At 40.5% G+C, this 22,078-nt stretch overlaps 1 protein-coding gene across 2 annotated transcripts in view; it reads left to right on the top strand.

The window, feature by feature from the left end:
* Window positions 1-22,078, top strand: part of znf385c (zinc finger protein 385C) — an 81,579-nt gene that overhangs the window by 45,552 nt on the left and 13,949 nt on the right. For both annotated transcript variants that reach the window (XM_041817047.1, XM_041817046.1), the window contains exons 3-4: window positions 2,860-2,970; window positions 12,383-12,596. In XM_041817047.1, coding sequence (XP_041672981.1) covers window positions 2,860-2,970; window positions 12,383-12,596 — 325 coding nt within the window. The remainder of the gene's footprint in view (window positions 1-2,859; window positions 2,971-12,382; window positions 12,597-22,078) is intronic.

The following is a 22,078-nucleotide window of genomic DNA, read 5'->3' as shown; positions in this document are numbered from 1 at the left end:
ATTGAAGGTTGATTGAAGGTGTGGCCAAATACATTTTTTTATGTAGTGTATATTCCCCACTGCACTAAAGTTTGAAAATTTGATTAAAAAGCTTGCTGCAGCAAGTATTATTGGCATCCAGCAGGACTAAATGCTCCTTCAGCTTACATGAATTCCTGATTTCTAGATGAGCATTTTTCTCATTTACAAAACTATTTTCACTTTTGTTTGCATTTCTATCACTTATCCTGTGCATCATGCTCCACCTCTCTACCTCTCTACAGTTTAGAACTTCTGTCTCCATTCGGCTTCATTTCAAGGTCTGGGATGTTAAATTATAAGGATTTTTGGTGGAGATGAGAAGGCGGGGAACTCAGCCATTAATGTCTTCTGCTCTGTGTGCTTTGAGAGAGCGGGGCAGTCCTAATGATTGCTTTAGCCTGCAGTGCATTAAGAGTGAGTGTGACATACATCTTAATTATGATCTAAAGACAGTGACCAGTCATGTAGAGCGAAGAAAGGATCCTACACCAGCAGAATTCAGCTGTGTGGGATTAGATAGACACATCTCTGGGATCAAAATATTTTAACAGATTTCTCAGGTACACAACCAAAAGCACAGATTTCAGTGCCTGAATAGAGCTGTGATTTTTGGTTACCTAAATAGTGAAGCATAATATCCAGTTTTTCAATCACAACCTTGTTAGAACAGGAAAATAAGTAAAAAATCAAAATGTTCTTCTTAGTTATTGGAGGCAAAGACGATTCTGTGAATGATGGGAGTAGCAGATATCTTGCACATAGATGCCAGATAGGCAGGTTTACATATCGGATGGTTTCCTCCAGAGCTTCATCGGTTGTTGTATATTAAGTGCTCAAATCAAGGCTGTCTCTTTGTGAAGTGATGATGCTACTACTGAGATCTTGTGTTACCACAGAAATATGAGAAACTACAACCTTGAGTAATTTTCATCTTTACTTTTGTGTTAAAATGTTTTACTGGTCAAGGTCGTCTCTCTTTCATAAGAATACCTTATTGATTGTGCCTGTTTTTTCCTCACATGTTTTTTGTGCATCACTATTGCACTGAAATGAATAAGCATAGAAAAGCCTTTATCCCGGCTGCATGAACAATTTAGGCTGTTTGACTCCATCTCCTCAGTTATACCCTTGCATTTTTTTTCATTTTGTGTTGCATTTAACCACAATGATTTATTTAAAAAGCCTCCAGAAGCATGACTTTTTCTTTTATGTTTGTTCTATGGTAAGTTTCTACAGTGCAATCAAACATTTCTCTCTCACTTTAATTTAGATCATTGAAACATTGCTCTAGCAATGCAGGCACCATAATTAGTTGATATATTGGTGCGCAGGTTGTTTTTAGTTTTTGGTAAGCTGCAACCCTAAAATCATCACACAGCTGAACAAAACCTTAACAAAACAGTTCCAACACAGGATTTAAAGGAACAGAACTTTGAATTTTTGCACTGAAATGTCTACATTAATCGATAAATGACTACTTCAGTTTTTCAACATACTAAGGTCAGCGCTTTTAGTTGTTGTACATTTTATATATCTTCAATTATTTGGGTTTCATAGGACCTGATAGGTTAAAAAACTAAACATTGTATCTCAACAAAAAATCATTTTCATAAACAATTGCTGTCCTCCTATGAGGACAGTGAGTCTATTTTACTGTGCAACATAGAAAAGACACTATTATGTAACACAATACTTGATCATGCCTGCATATTGTTACATACTATTGTGTACTTTAGGTACACATCCCTAAAAATTTCCTACTTAAATCTCTTTTTTTCACAGTTTCTTATATTTTTCATTCCAGATTGTTCACAAATTGGCTCTTGTAACCTGAGAGAAGGCATGTGATAAAGCACATTTAGTTATCAGTTGTTGTGTCTGGACAGTACAGCATCATGATTTGCAGCTGCTTTGCTGCCTCAGGGCCTGGGCTGCTCACCATCACTGAGGTAAAAATGAATAGTTTATCAAGGTTTATCAAGGTTTCCCAGCTATTTTTTCCTTGGGCCCCCCCTACACAGAAAAGCAGAGTCCCCCTAGGACCCAAGAGAGATGAAAAAGTGACACACTGCCACCAAAAAATCAACGTAGATTTAATTGTTTCACTGATAAACCCTAAAAAAGGCCTATGCATGCTTTACTGATCAAAAGACCTATGTATAAACTATTATCTGCTTTATCATGGTTTTAGTCAATAATTTTGGCAGCTTCAGAGCAGACAAAGCCTTGCACCCCTTCTTAAGATCTTTGGTGCCCCCCCTGGGAGGTCCCAGACCCCTGGTTGGAAACCAGTCGTACAGGATGATGTCAGGCATGGCTGTCCACCAGCTGAGGCTTAGAAGAAGTTGGGTGATGCAGCAGGACAATGACCCTAAACACTGAAGTAGATCTACTAAAGCATGACTTCTAAAAAAAGAAGATCCACATTTTTGGCCCAGTCCGAGCCCAGACCTGAATCCAATAGAGATGCTGTAGAATGACCTCAAAAGAGACGTTCACACCAGACGCAAGAATAAAGCTGAAGCAGTTCTAAAGGGAAGAATGGTCTAAAATTCCTCCTGAACGTTACTCAGACCTGAACAGCATTTTCTTGTAATGCTTGGTTGAGGTTGTTGCTGCCAAAGGAGGTTCAGCCAAGGATTCACTCACTTTGTCCAGCAGCACGATGAATGTTTAATGACTATGTTCAGTAAAGACATCAAATATTCAAATTGTTTGCGTGGTGTTAGGTTAATCACATTGAGTTTTTCTATACTTGTGACTTAGATGCTGATCAGATCACATTTGATTACAAATTAATTGATTAATTAAATTTTATGTTTACTCTCTCCCCCTCAGATGGACCCGGTCCAGAAGGCCGTGATCAACCATACATTTGGCGTCCCTCAGCCCCTCAAGAAGAAACAGATCATCTCCTGCAACATTTGCCACTTGCGCTTTAACTCGACGGTAAGACAGAGAGCATATTTAGGCACAGAAAAAGAGAAAGTGACATCAAACCAGACTGTGTTATTTAAAGCAATCCATTCGTAAAAGCAAGACTGGCCTCAGAGTACAACATCTCTTTGTCTCGTGTCCCTGCTGTCCTCTGTGATGTTTACTGAAAATAAGATTTCTCCTAAATTACCTCCACTCTTGTCATCCTTGCTGACTCACTTTGTTCAGTAAGACTGTATGGGCTTGTCGTTGTATAATATATGTGGCTAATGCATGTGTCTTTTTATGGCCACATACAACAAATTTATTTATCCTTTTTTAACAGATGTTTGTACCTTGAAATAGGAAGTTGTTCTTTTTCTGTAGTTACGTCTACAGAAAGTTTCTTCTGTTTTCCTCAGTGTGAGATCTGTCTGTGTGTTCATGTGTTGTTGTGGTGGAGGGATTAGACAGCAGGGAGAGCTGCCGTTTATCAGCAAAGAGCAGAAACAATCAGCAGCCGCAGCAGGAAGCAGCAGTCTGGGCTCCTTGTTCCATTTCTCCTATCCCTGCCACCTCTAGCGGACAAACGCACAGGCTGCATACTTCCAAATATGCACAGGCACTCTCACACATACAGACGAATGCACAAAAAAACATCCTGTGACATTTCATGCATATTCACATAAACAAATAGATAATAGTCTGGAAAGCCTGAAGACATCTCCTGTCCGGGCACCAAAAAACACACAAAAATACACACTCTTTTTTGGACTCCATCTTCAAAGACGGGTTGAGGCACAGTAGACGGGGAGCTGAGGGGGGAGAGGAGGCTCAGACGTGCTCTTCACACACTAGAGCAAATCCCATTCCCTGCCTCTGCACAGCGACTTAAAGAGGAGTGTCAGGTCTGACTGTAGCTTTATCTGTCTCTCTGAGAGCATGAATACTTTCCTAACACTCCCATGCACCCTCTGCAGAGTTTGCTCAGATATTAAACCCAGTTATCCTTTTACATAATGCTCAAAGGGGAAATATGCAAGCTTCATCTGCTGCTCACTTTAGCACAAAATTAACCTTAAAGAGCAGCTTAAAACCAGCTGGATATCTTGTTTTTGCTGACCTCAAGTGGTTCAACATTTTACGTGTCGGCAGTGATGGAAAGGTGCACTCAGGGTTGTGTTAGCGTGCTGTGACTTCACTTTGGGGGAGATTATAGGTGTAAAAGAGGGATCCTGATGACATATGTCAACATTTGAGGGTCAGATGAGAAGTAAGAGAAGAATGAGAAGATCAAGATCATGATATGCCCTGTTAGCTTAGCAGAAATAATAAAAACACAGGGAAATGACTATGGCTAATCCAACTCTCACCACACCTTTAAACTCAGTGGCAGACCGTGGGGTTTTACACAGGGATGTTAAAGATCAGATTGCAGATACTGACTACGCTATGAGCAATATTTATCAGAAACTCAATGCCTCAATATACAATCAGAACTATGTGTAAAATGCATCAGTGATTCCGCATAGACAAAACGACCTTTAACACTAGCTAGCTTGGACTGAAACCACCAAGGTAGTCTAACAGCAGACCGTACTACTCTGAGGGCCCCTCTCAAGCCCTGGTCATGTAAGATGCTGTCTCTGTCAGAAGGGAAGTGCCATAATTTGCCAGTACAACATATTATCAGTTTTAGATTCATATATTTTCCAATTCAACTTTATTCATAAAAAAAATCGTAAAATAACCTCATTGCAAACACTGCAGACTAAGCAACATTTCATAAATAAAACAGAGACAAGGTCATAGGTCAAATATGTGACTAGATTATGTGTCAGCTAATTTAAGAAGTTGTTGCATGAACACTGCCTCAATTTAGCATTAGCTAAAGCTAACACAACTGTACTAGCTACTTACCATTGCTACATAAGCCAGTGTAGTGAAATTAGATTTACTTTACTTTACTTACTTTACTTACACAGCTAGCAGAGCTAGCTATGTTAGCTATGTAGCTATATGATCTATGTAGCCTATGTAGCTAACTGAGCTGTGTAAGCTACATTTGCCATGTTAGAATGTTTCATGGGGGACAGGCTTTTTCCCTGTAAGCAGACTGTTTACTGGACTTTATTAGAAGTTCTGTGGTTTGAGTATCCTAACCCTTACCTTCACCGATTTCCCTAACCCTATATGGAAGTTAATTTGTTTTTTTTTTTGAAAATTTGGGCGTGTTTTTTTGTTCTGACAGGGACACCCTTTCAAATGAACAGTCTGCAAGAGGGGCCATCAGAGATGTTCCTCAGCTCCAATGGCTGAAACTTTTTTTTCTTTAAACCATTTTTTGTGCTTTTTGCTTTTATTGGATAGGACAACTGAAGAGGGAAAAGAAACACAGAAATAGACAGTGAGGAAGACATGCAACCAGTGCGTTGAGGACTAAAACTTCAGCATATGAGCTCCTACTCTACCAATTGAGTTAAACCAGCACCCAAGAGGCTGAAACAATTAACACTGTTTCATTTTTGCCTGCTGTGAACTAAAAGCCTTCCCTCTTGGACAAAGTAGAACAAAATCAGAAATATTCTGTGCATTATAAGCCTTAAAGATGAAAGATAGAAATTGAGACATATTGCCCAGGCTGGCATTGTCCATTGCTATCGACAACCTTATAATAATAAATAAGAAATACAGTTGTAAATACACTTGTCCCTCACAAAATCCAAAGCCTTTGCCTGCATGAACCTGACCAGCTTTGGCCTTGTTCTTTCTCTATCACATATTTCTTTTTATGTTAAAAACTTCTCCTGGTAAATGGTTTCTAAAGCAAATCAGCCACAATGTTGGCACTGGCATTATTCTCAGTTTTATAAACATGCAGTTAAGCATTACAGCCCACAGCAAGATAAAACAGGCATTTTTATTGGTTGATACTGATGACATCATTGGGAGCACTCTGAAAGGCCTCAGGGCTGTTCCTATCCCCACATTACTGGTTAATTTTATTGTCACTTCATATTTATTATATTACAACTGCGGCCAAAGGCCCTATCCAAACTCCTATGGCTTATTCATGGCAGACAGAAGCACAGGCAGCATCAAATTCTGATTTTTTATCTTAAGATGAAATATTTTTACAATCAAATTAAGTTTAAATATTTATTTTAGATTATCATTTCATAATAACATTGTAAATTACTAATTTGTTATATTTTCTTGGCAAAAAATGTAATGTCTCAGAAATAATAAGACCTGTGAACAAGGCCTTGGATGCCCTCATAGACCTTTACTGTTCATGCTCAAGTGTGACAGTGACAGGCAACCATTACGAGTAAAAGATGTGCCTGGTCAAGAAATAGCCATGCCTTGAACCCCTTTGAAATCATTATCTGTCAGTTTTAATGTGTAATTAGTGAGATTCATAGTTGCAGTTTGGTGCGGGCTGCACAGTTGTTACTGATGTTGCCTTACAGTAAGAAGGTTCAACCACTGCCCTGGCTGTGTAGGGCCTCAGCACCCACCTGCACCAACTCAGAAGACAGTGACACCGATTTTTAAAAACACACCACTTAAGATTTTCAGTTAACAGTATCACAGTTGGGATCTGAGATTGAACAAAACCATGATAGAACAAAGAGTAAGGAAAAACAAGCACATTGGTACAGATGCTCTGAGAAAGTGCGCCTTGAATTTTATTTTTCTCTGGGAAGAAATTATAACCTGGATATTTGAATCATTTTCTAGATCTAGAAAACATTAACACATTATCATGGGAGAGCCAGCTTTGTAATCCCAAGATAAATGAGCCAAAATAAAAACAAAACTATAATTAACTTATCATCACAACAAAAGAAAGTAAAATCATCCATTGATATTTCATTTGTACATGATAGAACTTCTTCAACAATTAGCTTTTTTCCTGAGCATACATTTGTGACCCTCTGATAACAGCTCTGTGACCCATTTTCTGGCCCTGGCCCACCATTTGTGAACCACTGGTCTAGGGCCTTTATGTGTTGAGTTGGCATGTTCTCTACATGTAACCTTGCAAAGCAGATGGATCTGCCTGTTTCCTTGTTTTTCACTGGCGAATCCATCTTGCAAAGCTCCCATCTGAACTGTTTGGGTCTGGTTAGAAAGTGACAGGACCAATCAGCGACGAGGGGCAGTAATTTCAGGCGCAGCAGACTCATGACGTAAACAAGCAGCAGCAAGAGCTGGGGCAGTTAAGGAGGAAGAGATTAGCGTGGATGCTGCTAAAGCGCCAGTTTTATCAGAACTTGACAGCATTTCTAAAAGAAGAACAAAGAACAGCAGTGAGTTGTTTTCTCTTCAAAATGACAAAAGTCGAGTACTTACATGTCTATAGTCGCCATGTTTCACGTTATTCGTCAGTAGCTGTGCACACGCAGCTCGATAGCAGCTACGTCACATGTTTTGTTGGTCTTATTAGCCCGTAGAGATGTGATTGACAGAGCGTTCATCCAATCACACTGAGTTTTTTTTTAAAAGGCTCTCAAAGGTTTCCTATTGAACCTTTCCAGATGGATGTGTGAAACACATCCATCTGGCGTGTCAGGTTCCTCCACATGCATGTGGGCTTTAAAGACATGCTTGTCAGTCTCACAGGTGATGCGAAACTGCCCATGGGTGTGAATGTGACTCATTTGTCTCTACATGTCAGCCTTGTGATTGACCGCTGACCAGTTCAGGGTGTACCCGGCTTTCACCCAATCACAGCTGGGAGTGGTTTCATGCTCAGAAACATACTGTACAACAAGATGTTGCCTAGGGGAAGGAAGATAGTATTTTCTTGAAATGCTGATTTTTTTTCTTTTCTTTCAAGCCAATCAGCTATCACTGGGATGTAGCCTAGCTTACGCTGTCCAGCCTAGGCTAGTCTTTTTGCTACATGGCTCCCTTTCTTAATGCTAGGCTAAGCTAAGTTTAGTAAAAAGAATAATAGTATTTTCTTGAAATGTTGAGTGGTTTATTAATTTCATGGCAAGAAACTAACACCAAGATGTAGCCTAGCTCACACTGTCCAGCCTAGGCTAGTCTTTTTTGCTATATGACTCCCTTTCTTAATGCTAGGCTAAGCTAAGTTTAGTAAGAAGAAAAGTAGTATTTTCTTGAAATGTTGAATGTTTTCTCTGATTTCAAGCCAATCTACTACCACTGAGATGTAGCCTTACTAAAACTGTTCAACACAGATTCTGCTATATTATTTTATTTCTTTGTACTATGCTAAGCTAACTAAATAAGCTTCCTAACTTCTTCAAATGCTAAATGCTGTCTTTGATTTCATACATAGGAGCTTTCACTGAGACCTAGCCTAGCTTACACTCTCTGACCTTTAGCCATTTGGCTACATGACGCCTTCCTTTGTGCTAGGTTAAGCTATAGTAAGAAAAATCATTTTTCTTCAAATGTTCCTTTGATGTCACTCCAGAGGATCACCTCGGCACCTGGGTGCTACGTGGCTGTCCAACTGCTTCTTTCTCAGCTTTGTACCCTCAGGCCCTCTGCTGTGAAGTGAAAATCCTTTTTTGATTCCCAGAAAGGAAACATAGCAGACTATATGATTAGAAAAACAATGCTGCTATTACTGTATTTTTTATGGATATGTGACATTTCTGCTGTATTTCTTCTCTTGTTGTTTATTTTAATTACCTACCAAGGAGAAGGGAAGATTTTTTCTCTTTCTGTCAGTGGCTTTTGAAGGAGACTAGAGGTTGTTTGAAAGTGTTTCTCACAGAGGTTGATAAAGCTCCTAGATCAATAAGCACCTTCTGTATAATTATGCAGTTTTGTGTATGATTATAATCTAAAAGTGTGATTGTGCATGTGAGTGTATATGAGAACTTCTCAGTGTGTTCCCGTATTAATCTTTTAATTATGTCTTTTTCTTGTTCGTCCTATTTCAGATTTGACATTGTCTCGGCACAACAGAACATAATTAGGGTACTTATTTTTACAGCACAGAGCCGAGATATACCACAGCAACCACTGAGAATGACAAATTTAGTAAAAGCAATATTTTTCTACCACCAACCCACATTTTTTATGACTTGAGAGGAAATTTTTCCGCCTCATGCTCCTTCAAATTCACTACTTACAGCTCAGCAAATGTTAAATTAAGCAAACCATGTGGCAGACCAACTTTATTTCATGTCATTGTTATTTTTGGCTCCAGTAAGTTATTATAAGCAGAGAGGATTCTGGAAGTTGTTCCACACCCACCTTACAAATGTCTTTGCTCCAGATATAGCCCAGTGTTTTCTTTTTAGTGGTAGGATTGCTTAATCACCGGACAGCCAAGCATGCCAAGTTAGAAGTGTGCTGTATGCTGCTGGCTGTGCTGCTGATGTGAAAACCAAAGCTCATTTCACACCTTGTCCCTCCACCTCCGCTGAGACTTAGCTGGATGGAGAGACGGCTGGTGGAGAAGGCGCTGGCTGAATTTGTCTCATCACGCTAATCTCTGAAGCCTTTTCACAGCAGATCAGTCACACGATGCGCTCAAGTATCCGACTTGTTTTAGCAGGTGCTTTGACAGCCGCATTATTTATAGGTCTCTACTATATCACACCATTAGGCTCACTAATGTGAAGTGTGCATGTGTAGCTTCATCCCCAGAGAGCCATTGTGTACATAGAGCTAACACATGAGACGGGCGGTGCGTATGTCTTTAACCTTGTATCTGCACATGCATTCATCTTGTTTATTGGGACTTCATTTACTGCTGATGCTCAGGTAATCAGAACGCTCCACATTTTCCTGGTAATGAAAAAGTCTTTAGTGTTTGCAAGTCATTGAATTTATTTATTAATCATCACTTAGGACTTCAAAGCAGAGTCCAGTCTCCCTGCTTAAGGTGTCTGAGGATTTGCATTACTCCTTTACAGAGGAAGTAAAACAGGATGAGAGCCTTACCTGGCTTCTGAATGTCAAAACAGACACCATTCTGGGGGGAAAAGGCTTTTTAATGCTTAATCCTGTCATCCCTAATCCATCTTTCTCTTAAATATTGAGGGCTTAAAAAGTCCACATCACCAAGTTTTTTCTTGAGGGCGTTCATGTTTTCTGATTTAATTTGTGCTAAATCATTGCTTATGGCTTATTCCTGAGGGCTAGATGTAACTTTGAGGGCTAATACTGGGCAGTAGCAGCAATAGCATCACTTCCTGTCTTTGAAGATGCAGTAAAAGCACACTCTTCTATAGTGCCTTGTGATGGCACTACACACTAACTTCACAGTTGGTACAATGCAGTCAGGCAGGTCATGTTCTCCCTGCAAACCCGGACTCGACCATGTGACTGCCAAACAGAAAAGCATGATTCATTCAATAGAACACGTTTCCACTGATCCACAGTCGAGTGCCGTGTGCTTTGCACCACTCCATGGCATTGGGCTTGGTGATATGAGGCTGCATGCAGCTGCTCAGCCATGGAAATCCATTCCATGAAGCTCCTGCTACACAGTTTTGTGCTTACATTAATGCCAGTGAAATGGTGGAATGGAATTAGCAGAGTGTTGGGACTTTTACCCACCATGTGCCTTACCCACTCTGTGATTTTAGATGGCCTTTGATTTCATGGCCGAGCGGCAATGGGTTTGATTGAATCACCTGAATTGAATAATTAACAGGTGTGGCCAAATACTTTTGTTCATATGTTTCCGTTTGTCTTGTCCGTGAGATTTATGTCCATATATTGTTTTTTTGTAATATAGATGTACATGAAACAGTTCAGGGTTCATTGATTACACTGTAGCAGAGGTCAGCCAGTAATCAAGCAGTAGATAGTTGGCATTATAAAATCCTGGATATAAGTCGTCTCAGTATAAGCCAAAGTCTATTTTCAGGGAACTCCTACGGGGAAAAAATGTTTCAGTGATGACTCTCATTGCGTTTGGGAAAGCCCACAACTTACAGTTTCCGTGCAGGCGTGGCACTATGTATTTTACCATCTGTTTTCACCATATGGAGTTTGCGCATCTACTAGCTAGAGCTGAGCTCTCAGCCTGTGAGATAAGCCAGACTTACAGCCTGTGAGTCCCTCTGCCCTCCTCCACATGTTGTTTCTTGTCCGTACTCAGGAGTTTTTTAGCTCAAACCAGCACACTAGAATGTTTTTTTTTTTTCTTTTTTTTGCAATATACTCCCTGTTTTTTTTAAATGAATGGTTATGGCCTAACAAGGGAGAAAGGCGGTTAAAAAGTTATCTTGCCACTATCTTGTCTGATGTACTTATTGTGTCTTTAGACTCAGTAAAGGAAGTATTTTCTCAAAGGATTGAGCAATGTTGATTGATGTTGGTCTAATCTGCTTGTACAAGGTGATTTTTTAGTCACATGACTGTAATACTGTATACCGTGGGAAATTTTGGATTCCCCATAATTTTCCATGCTTTGAAAGTTACAAAAAAAGCCAGGCCTGATGAAGTGTTACAGCCCTGACTGGGCAGCTCTAAAATATAAAAGGTCATGTCCCACCTCCTTAAACAAAACACAGTCACCCTTATTACTTACCAGTAGGGTTAGCTAAATATGCTTCTGTCCATTATCTGAGGTCATTTCTTCATATTTTCCTCTCATCCATCAATAACAGGAGGTAGAGGAATACTCACACTACTCCTAACAGGTTTAATAGATGACCTTCACACATTTCTCTCTCTGAATCGTTCTAATAATCAGGATTAGTGTCTCATTACTACAGGAAAAAAAGAACACGAGGCAGTAGAAATCACCCCCAGTATTCACCTATGGTATCATGGAGGTCAGGAATAAGGATGATGATAATTTTCCATAATGTGTAGAGGCGTCTAGTTCTAGTACTTGTCCTATCCAAGCAGCAGCCAATGAGCACTGATCCCCCAGAGTTTGTTCTAGCTTTTAATGAGTGATCTCTGTATTGATTTCTCTGCTTTTCTTATGTATCCACGCTTGCCCTGACAACAGGAGCTTTGTTCTGGGATTGAATGAGGCCGTGAGAATGTTGAGAATGCAAAGGTAAATTGTGATCCACCACCCGGAGAGGAATCTGCATGAAAGTGTTTATTGCCGTCAGTAGGAATGTGTTTTTGGCCTGATTTGTGCTCATCTGACATTAGTACAATATTCACGTGTCTACGACTTGCAGAGGCTGGCTCTCACAGTGCACATTAATAGGGTAGTTGGTGGAGATGGGATCCTCTCTCTTGTTGCATATAACACATGCAATTATACCTCTGGCCTCCCAATGTGCCATTGCTGTTATCAGGTGGAAACAGACTCTCCTGTTTTCAGGCTGTGTATGTCTGCAACAGAATATTCAGCTATGAATTTTTAACATTTAAAGTGCGTGGGCTCCCATCTCTCCAGCAGATAATGCATAAAATCCAACACTCCTTTCTGCTTTTTTTTCTCCCTCCTCAACCTGATATCCTCCCATTTTTCCTGCAGAACCAAGCAGAGGCCCACTACAAGGGCCACAAGCACGCCAGAAAACTCAAAGCCATGGAGGCCCAGAAGAACAGGCAGCGACGAGCCGGGGAGGCCTCGTCCACAGGGAGGGAGCGAGACAGAGAGCGGGATCGAGATCGAGACCGGAGCAAGACGTCAACATCCGAGGCAACACTTCCCGCTCTAATGGATACAAGCTTAGTGGAAGGTACAGGTACGTAAACACGCTTCCTCCTACACTTACAACTCTCTTATCACTTAACGTCTTATCTGTGTTTCATTTAAGCTTAAATTCTCCAAAACCTTTCTTGCCCTGGCCTTCTGTCCCACTGCATTGTGGTTGATGTAGAGCTCAGTAGCTGTGGGGTTGTGGGCAGGGGAGGGCATGATAGAATGGGTGCCTGTTGTATAGAGTGGGCCAGCAGCACACAAAAGCTGTCATATATTTAAAATGATATAGTATAAAATCCTGGTTAGGATCTTTTTTTCAATCATGTGATATACCTTTGATATCTCTGTAATAAAACAGATGAATAATCATGAACTAGTCAGACATTTATGCAAGGGAAGTTGCACTAAGCAGGACATTCTATCATTTGTCCACTGGAAGGGCCCCTAGAAGGCGTTAAACTATGATTTGTTGACAGGAAGGGAAATGTAGGGAACAATGAATTGTTTTTCCCTCTTGAGTGGCAACTTGGAGGGCAATTGTCCACAAGTAGGGCACCATATATGGTAATTTGGCATGTTTTATGCACTGATAAGGCACTGCAGGGGGCACTTCACCTTGTTTTGTTCACTGACAGTGCATCCTAGAGGACAGTTTGCCATGTTTTGACCACTGGGAGGGCATCCAACATGCCATTTTGTCCCATTTTCTCCACCGAAAGGCCACTGACAAGGGCACTAAACCATGTTGTGCCCTCTGGAAGGGCGCCAAAGAGAAGGCACTTAACCCCGCTGTCTCCCTTGGAAGGGTACCCTAGAGGGTACTTAACCATGTTTTGTCTTCCTGGAGGGCACCCTGCAGAGCATTTTGCCACACTTTTTCCACTAAAAGTGCACTGTGGAGGGCACTGAATCATTATTTGTGCACTGGGAGTGAAACATAGAAGGCACTTTACTATGTGTTAGGCATTGGGAAGGCACTGTGGGGTACTTTACCATGTTTTGTCCTCTAAAAGGGCATCAGAGTGCTCTTGACCATGTTTAAATCCCTATGTTTTTTTCCGCTGGGAAGGCTCCAGAAAGGGCACTTAAAGGTCACATATTGTGCAAAATACCCTTTTTTAGGCTTTTCTAACAAAAATATGTGCCCCTGGCCTTTCCACAATGCCCCCAAGAATTTAGAAAAATTCACCCCCCCTCCACCTTTCAGAAAATATGCTAAAACAAGCCGTACTCAGATTTTCATGATGTCATGTAGGGAATTAGCTCCGCCCCAGGTTCAGTTGGCCCTCCCCACTTGGAAGAAAGTTTAGCCCTCCTCTCCTGATCTTCCTCTTAGCTGGCAGCTGAGAGGAGGATCAGGAGAGCCACATCCATTAAGCCATATCCATTTCTATGTTAGTGCATTATAGCCCTTAAAGTTAAGCAACTGTCTGGTAAGTCCCACAACTTGGGAATAGATTAGTTCTCTTTAACACAATTGTTTCACTTCTTTTTGCAATTAATAGGCAATTTGTGTAATTTATATGACATTTCACCTTGTTTTAGTGTCAAATTTAGTGGAAATTGTGAACTATTTTGGTTCTAGTTATGATCATAGTCTACCTAGGTTATTTTTTGCATTGTAATTCATTGCACTTATTGATCATGATGGTATTTAGGGTGTTGACGGGAATCATCCATGTTGTTTTTAGGCAGTTTCATCAAAGAAATACATATTTGTTATAAAAAGAAATTAAAACAGGTCAAGTTCAACCCTAGTACAATATAAAGGTTAGTATCCACTGCTTGACTCCCCTCAACTCGGCCCTGCTGGCTCCTACCTCGGTTAGAGTTGAAGGATCAGATTTGGTGTATATGTGCGGCACGAAAAGAACTTGACATCATGCCAGCTGAGTTGAGAGGGAGCAGAATAGTGGTGAGAGTTTTCAAAAGAGAAAATAAAGCTGTGAGAAATCAAAGGCACTCATCGTCTTTCAAACAGTTCAACCGTTTTCACATTGAAGGTTTAAATATAGATATTTTAACATTTTAAAAAAGAAAGAGAGTGGCATGTGTTGTTTTTCTCTCACTAGATGATGAATGTTGACTCTTCCACACACAGCTTCAGCTCAGGGAGCGTGAATTGCTCTGATGGCATTCTGACTGCAGAGCCATCCCATTACCTTCTCATGTTGCACTCGTCTAGGTCCACACTTTTCATTTATCTATCCGAGGTGATGGAAGTGGAGGAGCGCTGTAGCACTTTCCCCCCTCTCTCTATTCTACTTCATCCTCCCTTCAACCTCCCCCACTCCCACAAGAAGATCTCTATCTGAGTGGAATTTCAAAAAATGCGTTTCAGTGCTAGATGAAATATCAGAGAAGAGATATGAAGCTACCGAGAGAGGAGGGAGGCAGTTTGTGCTTTTACCCTCCCATATAAACGTGTACACACATGGATTCTCACACACTTTTTGCCTCAAGCTCTGAAAGTCTCCTTCAGAAAGGAGAAAGTGGACAAAAGACTGCGAGCCTGATAACGCTCTCATCAAATCTCATTTTAATATCCCGCCATTGCAAAGGGAGCGCCGAAAGAGGGAAGCGGCATTGGAGACTAAATGAGATGATGAGTGGAAAATGCAAGATAAGATGAAATGAATGAAGGGGGACAGAAAAAGAGGATGGGATGAAAGAGGAGAGGGGGTCATTGGAGAGAGAAAGTAGATAAATCTGAGCTGGTTTTTATGCTGCGAATAATTTTACAGTTCCAAAGCAATTTTGTGAGAAGGAACACTCTTTAATAAGCCCAATTGTGAGATTGGCCTAATGTGAAATTGAAATGCAGCAGTGCGAGCCGGTGCTGGCATGCACCACAATGCCAACCTGAAATGGAATAGCACTCCAAATGAACACTCTCTGAAATGAGTTATGTGTGTCATGCTGAGGGCTGCTGGGGAGCTGTCTGGGGCTAATGTCCACATTGTCCGCCATCAGGAACCAATAACACATCTGTCGGCTCTTCCTTTCCCTTCCTAAGCACCCTGTCTGGCTTTGAATAAACAGACTCTAAACCAACAAGGTCAGGCTCTTTAGCTGCTAATGCACATGGAGACACAGGAGGGTGCAATCATTCATATAATAATAACCACTCACAGTGTGGGGCTGCAGGTCAGAATGCACCCTTTTCTAAAGAACACAAGATCAAATGATCAGTCCCAAGTGTCCAAACATGATGAGAGGGATGTTGAAGTGGACAAAGGTGACTCAAAGGAAATTCTGTGGTTTTGCTGAGTTGAATTGTTTCTGAAATTTTAACCATACCTTGAAAGTACATCTGGAAGTATTATCTTTATATATTTTATCTAACTAATGAGTGTGGAGCATATAGCCTGCTGAGAGTAAATTCAGTTCAGAAGGTGGATTAAATGGGGTAAAAGTTGATGATATGTCTTCCCTTTGGTGATTGAGAATGGATCACATGAACATAATTCTGTCAAGGGGCTCATAGGTTTGTCCTGATTTGACTGTTAAAGGTCACATATTTTACCATTTTAAGACAAGTTTATACTGGTCTCAGAAGTCCCCAAAACACTCCTGTGAAGTCTGTTGCTGAAAAAACACTTGAGTTTTGGATTTTTGTATGTCTAAAAAACCCTCTGTTTCAGTCCTGCTCAGAACAAGCTATTTCTGTGTCTGTGGCTTTAAATGTTAATGAGCTGTCTGACCCCCCCCCTGACTACACCCTTCTCAGAAAATGGATGTGGCTCTCCTGATCCTCAGGATCCTCAGGAGAGGAGGGCGGAACTTTCTTCCCACTGAGGAGGGCCAACCGAGTCTGTGGGCGGTGCTTACTCCCCACATGACATCGTGAAGGGAAAATAGGAGAACAGCTTTTACAGCACACATTTTCTGAAAGGTGGAGAAAGAGAGGGGGGCAGGGAATGGATTTTTCTGGTAGTTCAGGGGATTGTGGACAGGCCAGGGGCACATATTTTGTTAGAAAAGCCTGAAAAGTGACTTTTGCATAATATGCGACCTTTAAGTGGTTAGCAGGGTAACTCTGTGACTGATGACTGGAAATGAAGCAAAATGTCTCCAGGAGAAAATGAGCTTTACTTGATTTTTGAGAAGTAATTATCTGGTGTAATGTTCAGCAGAGACAGACTGGCATCAAAAAATGTCTCTGGCATTTTTTTTTTTCCAAAACCACCACCAACCGGATGATAAAACAAGCTTGACCTGAACCCTTACAGACTGAGTTGACTGATAAATGAGCAACACAGAGCCAAATAAACCAACATGCTATATAATCCATATGGAGGCACATGAAAAATCAAACATAGAACTGAATGCTTAAATTTTTTTGATCATGCTTTATCTACCGAAAACCTTTCAAAACCTGTCCAAACCATGCATTTAGCCCTATAAATGTTTTGCCAATGCAGTCACAATAATCACACAAAATGTACAGAAGAGAAGCGTGGAATAAGCTATTTACAGTTAGCCTATCAATCCCTCACTCTCTCTCTGACAGCTGTCAGTCTCAGTCTCCAGCACCATGGACAGCATCATATCAGCACTCATTTAACCAAACTATTTAAATCTTCCAGTTAATCATTAAGATGTCACAGCACAGCAGAGAATAAAGATCAAAATGTGAGCTTGTCTGGGTTTTTTGGGAGGCTCAAACGGCCCATGATTGGTGATCCCTTTGCCTCCTTTCTTTCTTTATATGATGCTACTAAACTAAACGTCCCTTAGACTTAATTTTCCACACTGCTGTCAACGTTATCTCCATCATCCTCCGCAGACACTACTTTAATCTTCTTGACATACTGATTTAATGTAAAACTCATCCACGTTGAGTTTCTGGCTTTACAATTCCCTTCTTCCCTCTCAAAGTAAATTGCAGAAAATAACAACTTATCTCTTCCTACATGCACTAAATTGTCACGACCAGACCGCTCACCCTCAGGATAGGAGAGTGTTAAATTGTGCTATAGATGCATGATATGATGTACATTTAAGTTGTCAAAATATAGAAAATACCCCTGAGCTAAACAAAATCTTTAAGCTATGTCTGCATTGTGCATTTATTATAGATTTCTTCATTCAGTGGACTTATGGGATTACATGAGGATTCTTTATTCAGGCAGCATGAGTTTGTCCGTCTCTCCAAACAGCCTGAATACAGTCTGGTGTGGTCAATGGGGTAAAACATCAAGTTAGGCTTATCTTAAATTTTTTTGGCTTCAACAAAATCATTTTCTTAATAAAAAAAATACTCTTGAGAAAATTCTTATTACAGGTGTATCCAAGCTTTTGGAGGTTTGCCTAACTGATATTATCAAATAGAAAAGTATAAACGGCACAAAGACTTGTAGTGTCTCCAACTGTGGCTTCTTTCAACTAACTCATGTGGTGAGCCAGATTGTAACAACAAATGCTTCATGGCAGCTGTGGTAACTCTCCTGGGACAATTAATTTCAAAAAGCAAGTACATGTAACAAACAGAGCAATCTGTTATTTAACATCTTTTCCCCTGTTTTTTAAATCAGTAGAATGATGAGCCATTCTGATTGGCCCAAATGGCCCCATAGTTGGGCAGCCCTTCTGGTATTTGCCTAAATCCAGATGGGCAGTCTGCCACTGATGTTGACTCAAAGAAAGAAACTTTTGTGAAGAAACATATTGTTTAATGTGTTTCTTTAAACATCAAAAGTATGGACATATGCGCAGATCAACCTCAGTTTCAAACCTGAGTTGTGTCACCTCTCATTTATGTAGAGGTCAAAGGTCAGATCGGAACTTCTTCCTCTGACTGTTGAGGCTGGTCGATTCAGAAATTTCCAAGAGAAGCCAGACTTTGTGAGTTGAGTGGTTTGGTTGAAATGGAAAGTGGATCCAATTTTCTTTGGATGTGTAAAATTTGATGATCCAGGAAAGTTATTCCTTCATGAAATGGCTTGTCAAAATCCTTAAATGCTGTAGTGACCTGATGAGAAAAAGCTGATATGGCTGTTTAAATCTGATGTGTTTAAGCTTGATAATTTGGTCTCAGAAGCCTGGAAAAGAAGATGTGATAGTCTGTTTAATTAGCCTTTAGTTTGTCTTCATTCTCCCTTTTTGTTCCATGACAACGAAAAGACCCACTAAGCACTCTGATCCTGGAATATGATTAATTCTTGTTGTCATGTAAGCCCATGAGGGCTGGGTATATGATTTTTATACTTAAAACTTTAAAACTTGCACTCGGTACAATTTTTTTTCTACAGACATTTGAACAAACTATGCAATTAGAGTGGTATCATTACTTTTGCTATATCATGCAAAACAGTGTTAATTTCATCTACTTGGATATGACTACAGTAAAATGGATTGTGGATTGTGTATATGAATAACAGCAAGAGTAATCACCCCAGGCTGGGAATCAAATTCTCAAATTTAAGAACATTATAGTAAGAGATATATCAAATATAGAAAATTTGGACCTCATTATTGACGAGGTAATACAGGTGTGGTAGTGTGGTATTGCCCAAAATTCGTATCCCACTAAGGACGCCAAAATATTCAGAGCCAGCATGAGAACACTTGTACATATACAAAAAGACCAATCAGATCATTTTCTCATGCAGCATTGTTGTTGACAGAGCTGATGTCTAAAGTCCCACCCCTTCTTCATTTTGATTGGTCTGTGAAGAAGTGACACTGACGAGCACGGTGTCATTTATTTTCAACTGTGAGGGCAGTGAGAGAAAACAGCCGATGTGAAGGGGCATATTTTAAATTGATATGCTGAAAGGGTTTTGTTTTTTAAGAAAATGGGCACTGCCAGTGCAAATTATGGCTTTTATGAACACAGGCGCTAATGTATTTATTCTCTGCAATGTTGTTTCATTCTCACCTCTCTGCTGAAATCTTCTTCAACTAAATAACTTCCCATTAGACCCTCATTTATGTCATAAGTGCCACTGTGAGGACTTATAAAGTGGTGATGCAGTGAGACAAACTGACAGCTATGCATTTTAATATCCATATATAGTACCAGTGATTTGCTAATTGCATTAGAAGAGTTAGAAATTGCTGTTTTTTCTATACGAATATTTTGCCCCACCCCTCTAGTAGACATGCATAACTCACTGCAGATTGTTTTCTTTAATGTGGCACAACAATTTATAAAGATTGAATAAAAAGGGAAGGGCAGAGGCTTTTTCAATCCCACAAACGAGTCCAATCGATGCCTGTAAACCTTGTCACAGAGCAAAAGAGGAGAGAGTAAGTGAGTGGGAGAGCTGCAGGCCAGTGCTTCGAGACAGAGGGCCTGCATCAGTTGTGACAACCATCAATCACCCTCAGCTCTGATTGACTCTGCTGTTGAAACCCGCGACGCAGAGACTCTGTCTGTCACGCTGTAATGATGATTTAAAGCAAGGACTTTTCCCCAGGGAAGGTGTTGATGTTCTGAGGCAGTCTCTGGATCAGCACTCGACTGCTAGACTAGAGTCTGTGTGTGCATAATGAACCCTGTATTCATTTACTTTGAGTTCACTACGGATCAATCTGCTGAACTGATATTTCTCTGGATGTGTTTACTCTCTTAAAGCTTGTCAAATTTAATTGGGCTGTTAAACGTGGATTACATTCTCTTCATGTGAAAGAAAACTGATGATTGCCAGCATCACATTGATCCAGATATCTATAATTCGCTGCTGTGTAGTTCTCCACACAGTCTTCTGCGGGCACTCTACTGCCAATACGCTGGCCTTTGCTCTGACAGTTTGCCAATGCTGGTGGCAGTTTTCTCATCATGTAGACGGTCGGAGAGCAAATGGGACAAGTGACAAGCAGACACAAGACTGTCGTGAGAGAAGAGGGTAGGAGAGACTCTGTGTCTATCCACAGTTTTATAAGTATTACGTGAGAAGTAGGACTGAAGTGGGTTTTCTGAAGGCGTCATAGTTTGAAATCTCATTCCTTAAAATATATAGGTTCATGTTTTGTAATGTACTTTGCACTATATAGTCAATTGATGCCTGGAATGACCTTTGACCTCCAGATCTGATCCATTTATCCTGAGTCAGAGCAGACACTTGTGCAAAGTTTGAATAAATTCCTCAAAGCGTTTTTGAGATATCATGTTCAAAAGTAAGGGATGTTCATGAAGCCCAATGACCTTGACTTCTGACCTATAACCTCAAAATCTCCAGTTCATCTTTGAGTCAGGAAGAGGGGTCTGGCTGCAGACTGCAGATTTCAGATGCCCCCTCTTGCAGACCACTTCTGAGGGACGTTGCATCTGTCAGGACAGAAGTGATTAGTAATTCAACTTTATCCGAAATATTTTGTCATATTTTTCATACACTTTCGCCGCTGTTTGAGGATCAGTGTCAGTTAGCATGAGTCAGTTAGTCCATTAGCCTGTTTAGAGACAACTAAACCTGAGAGGCAGCACTGGAACAAACCCTGGGTTTAAAATGCTTTGGATTGGTTAAAGCAAAACTGACATATCTGTGACAATATTTAGTTTAGTTTGGATGTAAGGCTCTACGAGTTAAGATAGACCTTATGTCTCTGTGGCACAGCCAAATAATGAACCTGTTTCAACATAGGGTTAAGTGTGGACGTGATGTCATCATTTAAGATAAAACTTCATGGCTGGTGCAACAGACAGATCTAATCTGGTATTAAGTTATATGTACCGTTTTAGAAACAGCAACACAAGCAGTTGCTCCTTTAGCTTTAGCTAAAGCTAACATAGCAACACTATCTATGCTGTTAACTTTACTAGCATAAGCCATCTTAACTTTGTTAGATGTAGCTAGGTTAGCTACGTAGCTATTTTACGTAAATAGAATATGGTTTTATGAGATTTTTCAAAACTGTAAAAGGTTCACAAGCTTTATTCAATGTTTTGTATCCAGGTTTTTGACTTTCAACTTTTGCTATCCTTACCCTAACTGGGAGTTCCAATTAAGATTAATATGTGTACAAGCTTTGCAGTGTGTCCCATACATTCATTTATTTGTGGCGGACCGCCACAAATAAATTAGGCCTGCCACAAATAGATTTTGGCGCTACCTGTTCGCCCTCACTCTGCGAATGCAGCATGACGAAAAATGACTATATCGCGAATATCCAAGTATAAATTATGTGGAAGTTTTGAGCCGCCAGCGTGCATTTCTCGCTGGAGTTTCGCTTTTCCCATTGTCCCTGAATGCATCTCTCACAGCAGAGAGCTGTCTCCACTGGCCATCCGAAAAACTCTACACATGCGCGTTTTTGTATCAGCGGCAAGAGAAGCAGGGGACAGGAAGGTAAACAGAGCGGCGTTGTAAGTTAGCGGCTACTTAGATCTCTTTTAGATGCCTTCAAAGACTAATAATGAGAAACAGCGTTGGATCTGTAGCGTTGAGCAGTCGTCAGTTTTGAAAAGGAGGAGGTCAAGCTCAAGCGGTATTAGTTAAAATACACAGCAAGATGACCCCGAGATAACGGCAGCAGTAACACAACACGCCGCTGTAAAATACAGAGTATTTCATGATTTAT

The sequence above is a fragment of the Cheilinus undulatus genome, linkage group 21 (genome assembly GCF_018320785.1).
Source record: "Cheilinus undulatus linkage group 21, ASM1832078v1, whole genome shotgun sequence".
Lineage (NCBI taxonomy): Eukaryota > Metazoa > Chordata > Actinopteri > Labriformes > Labridae > Cheilinus > Cheilinus undulatus.
Note: the sequence above shows the minus strand (reverse complement) of the source record. Positions and strands in the feature narration are given on the sequence as shown.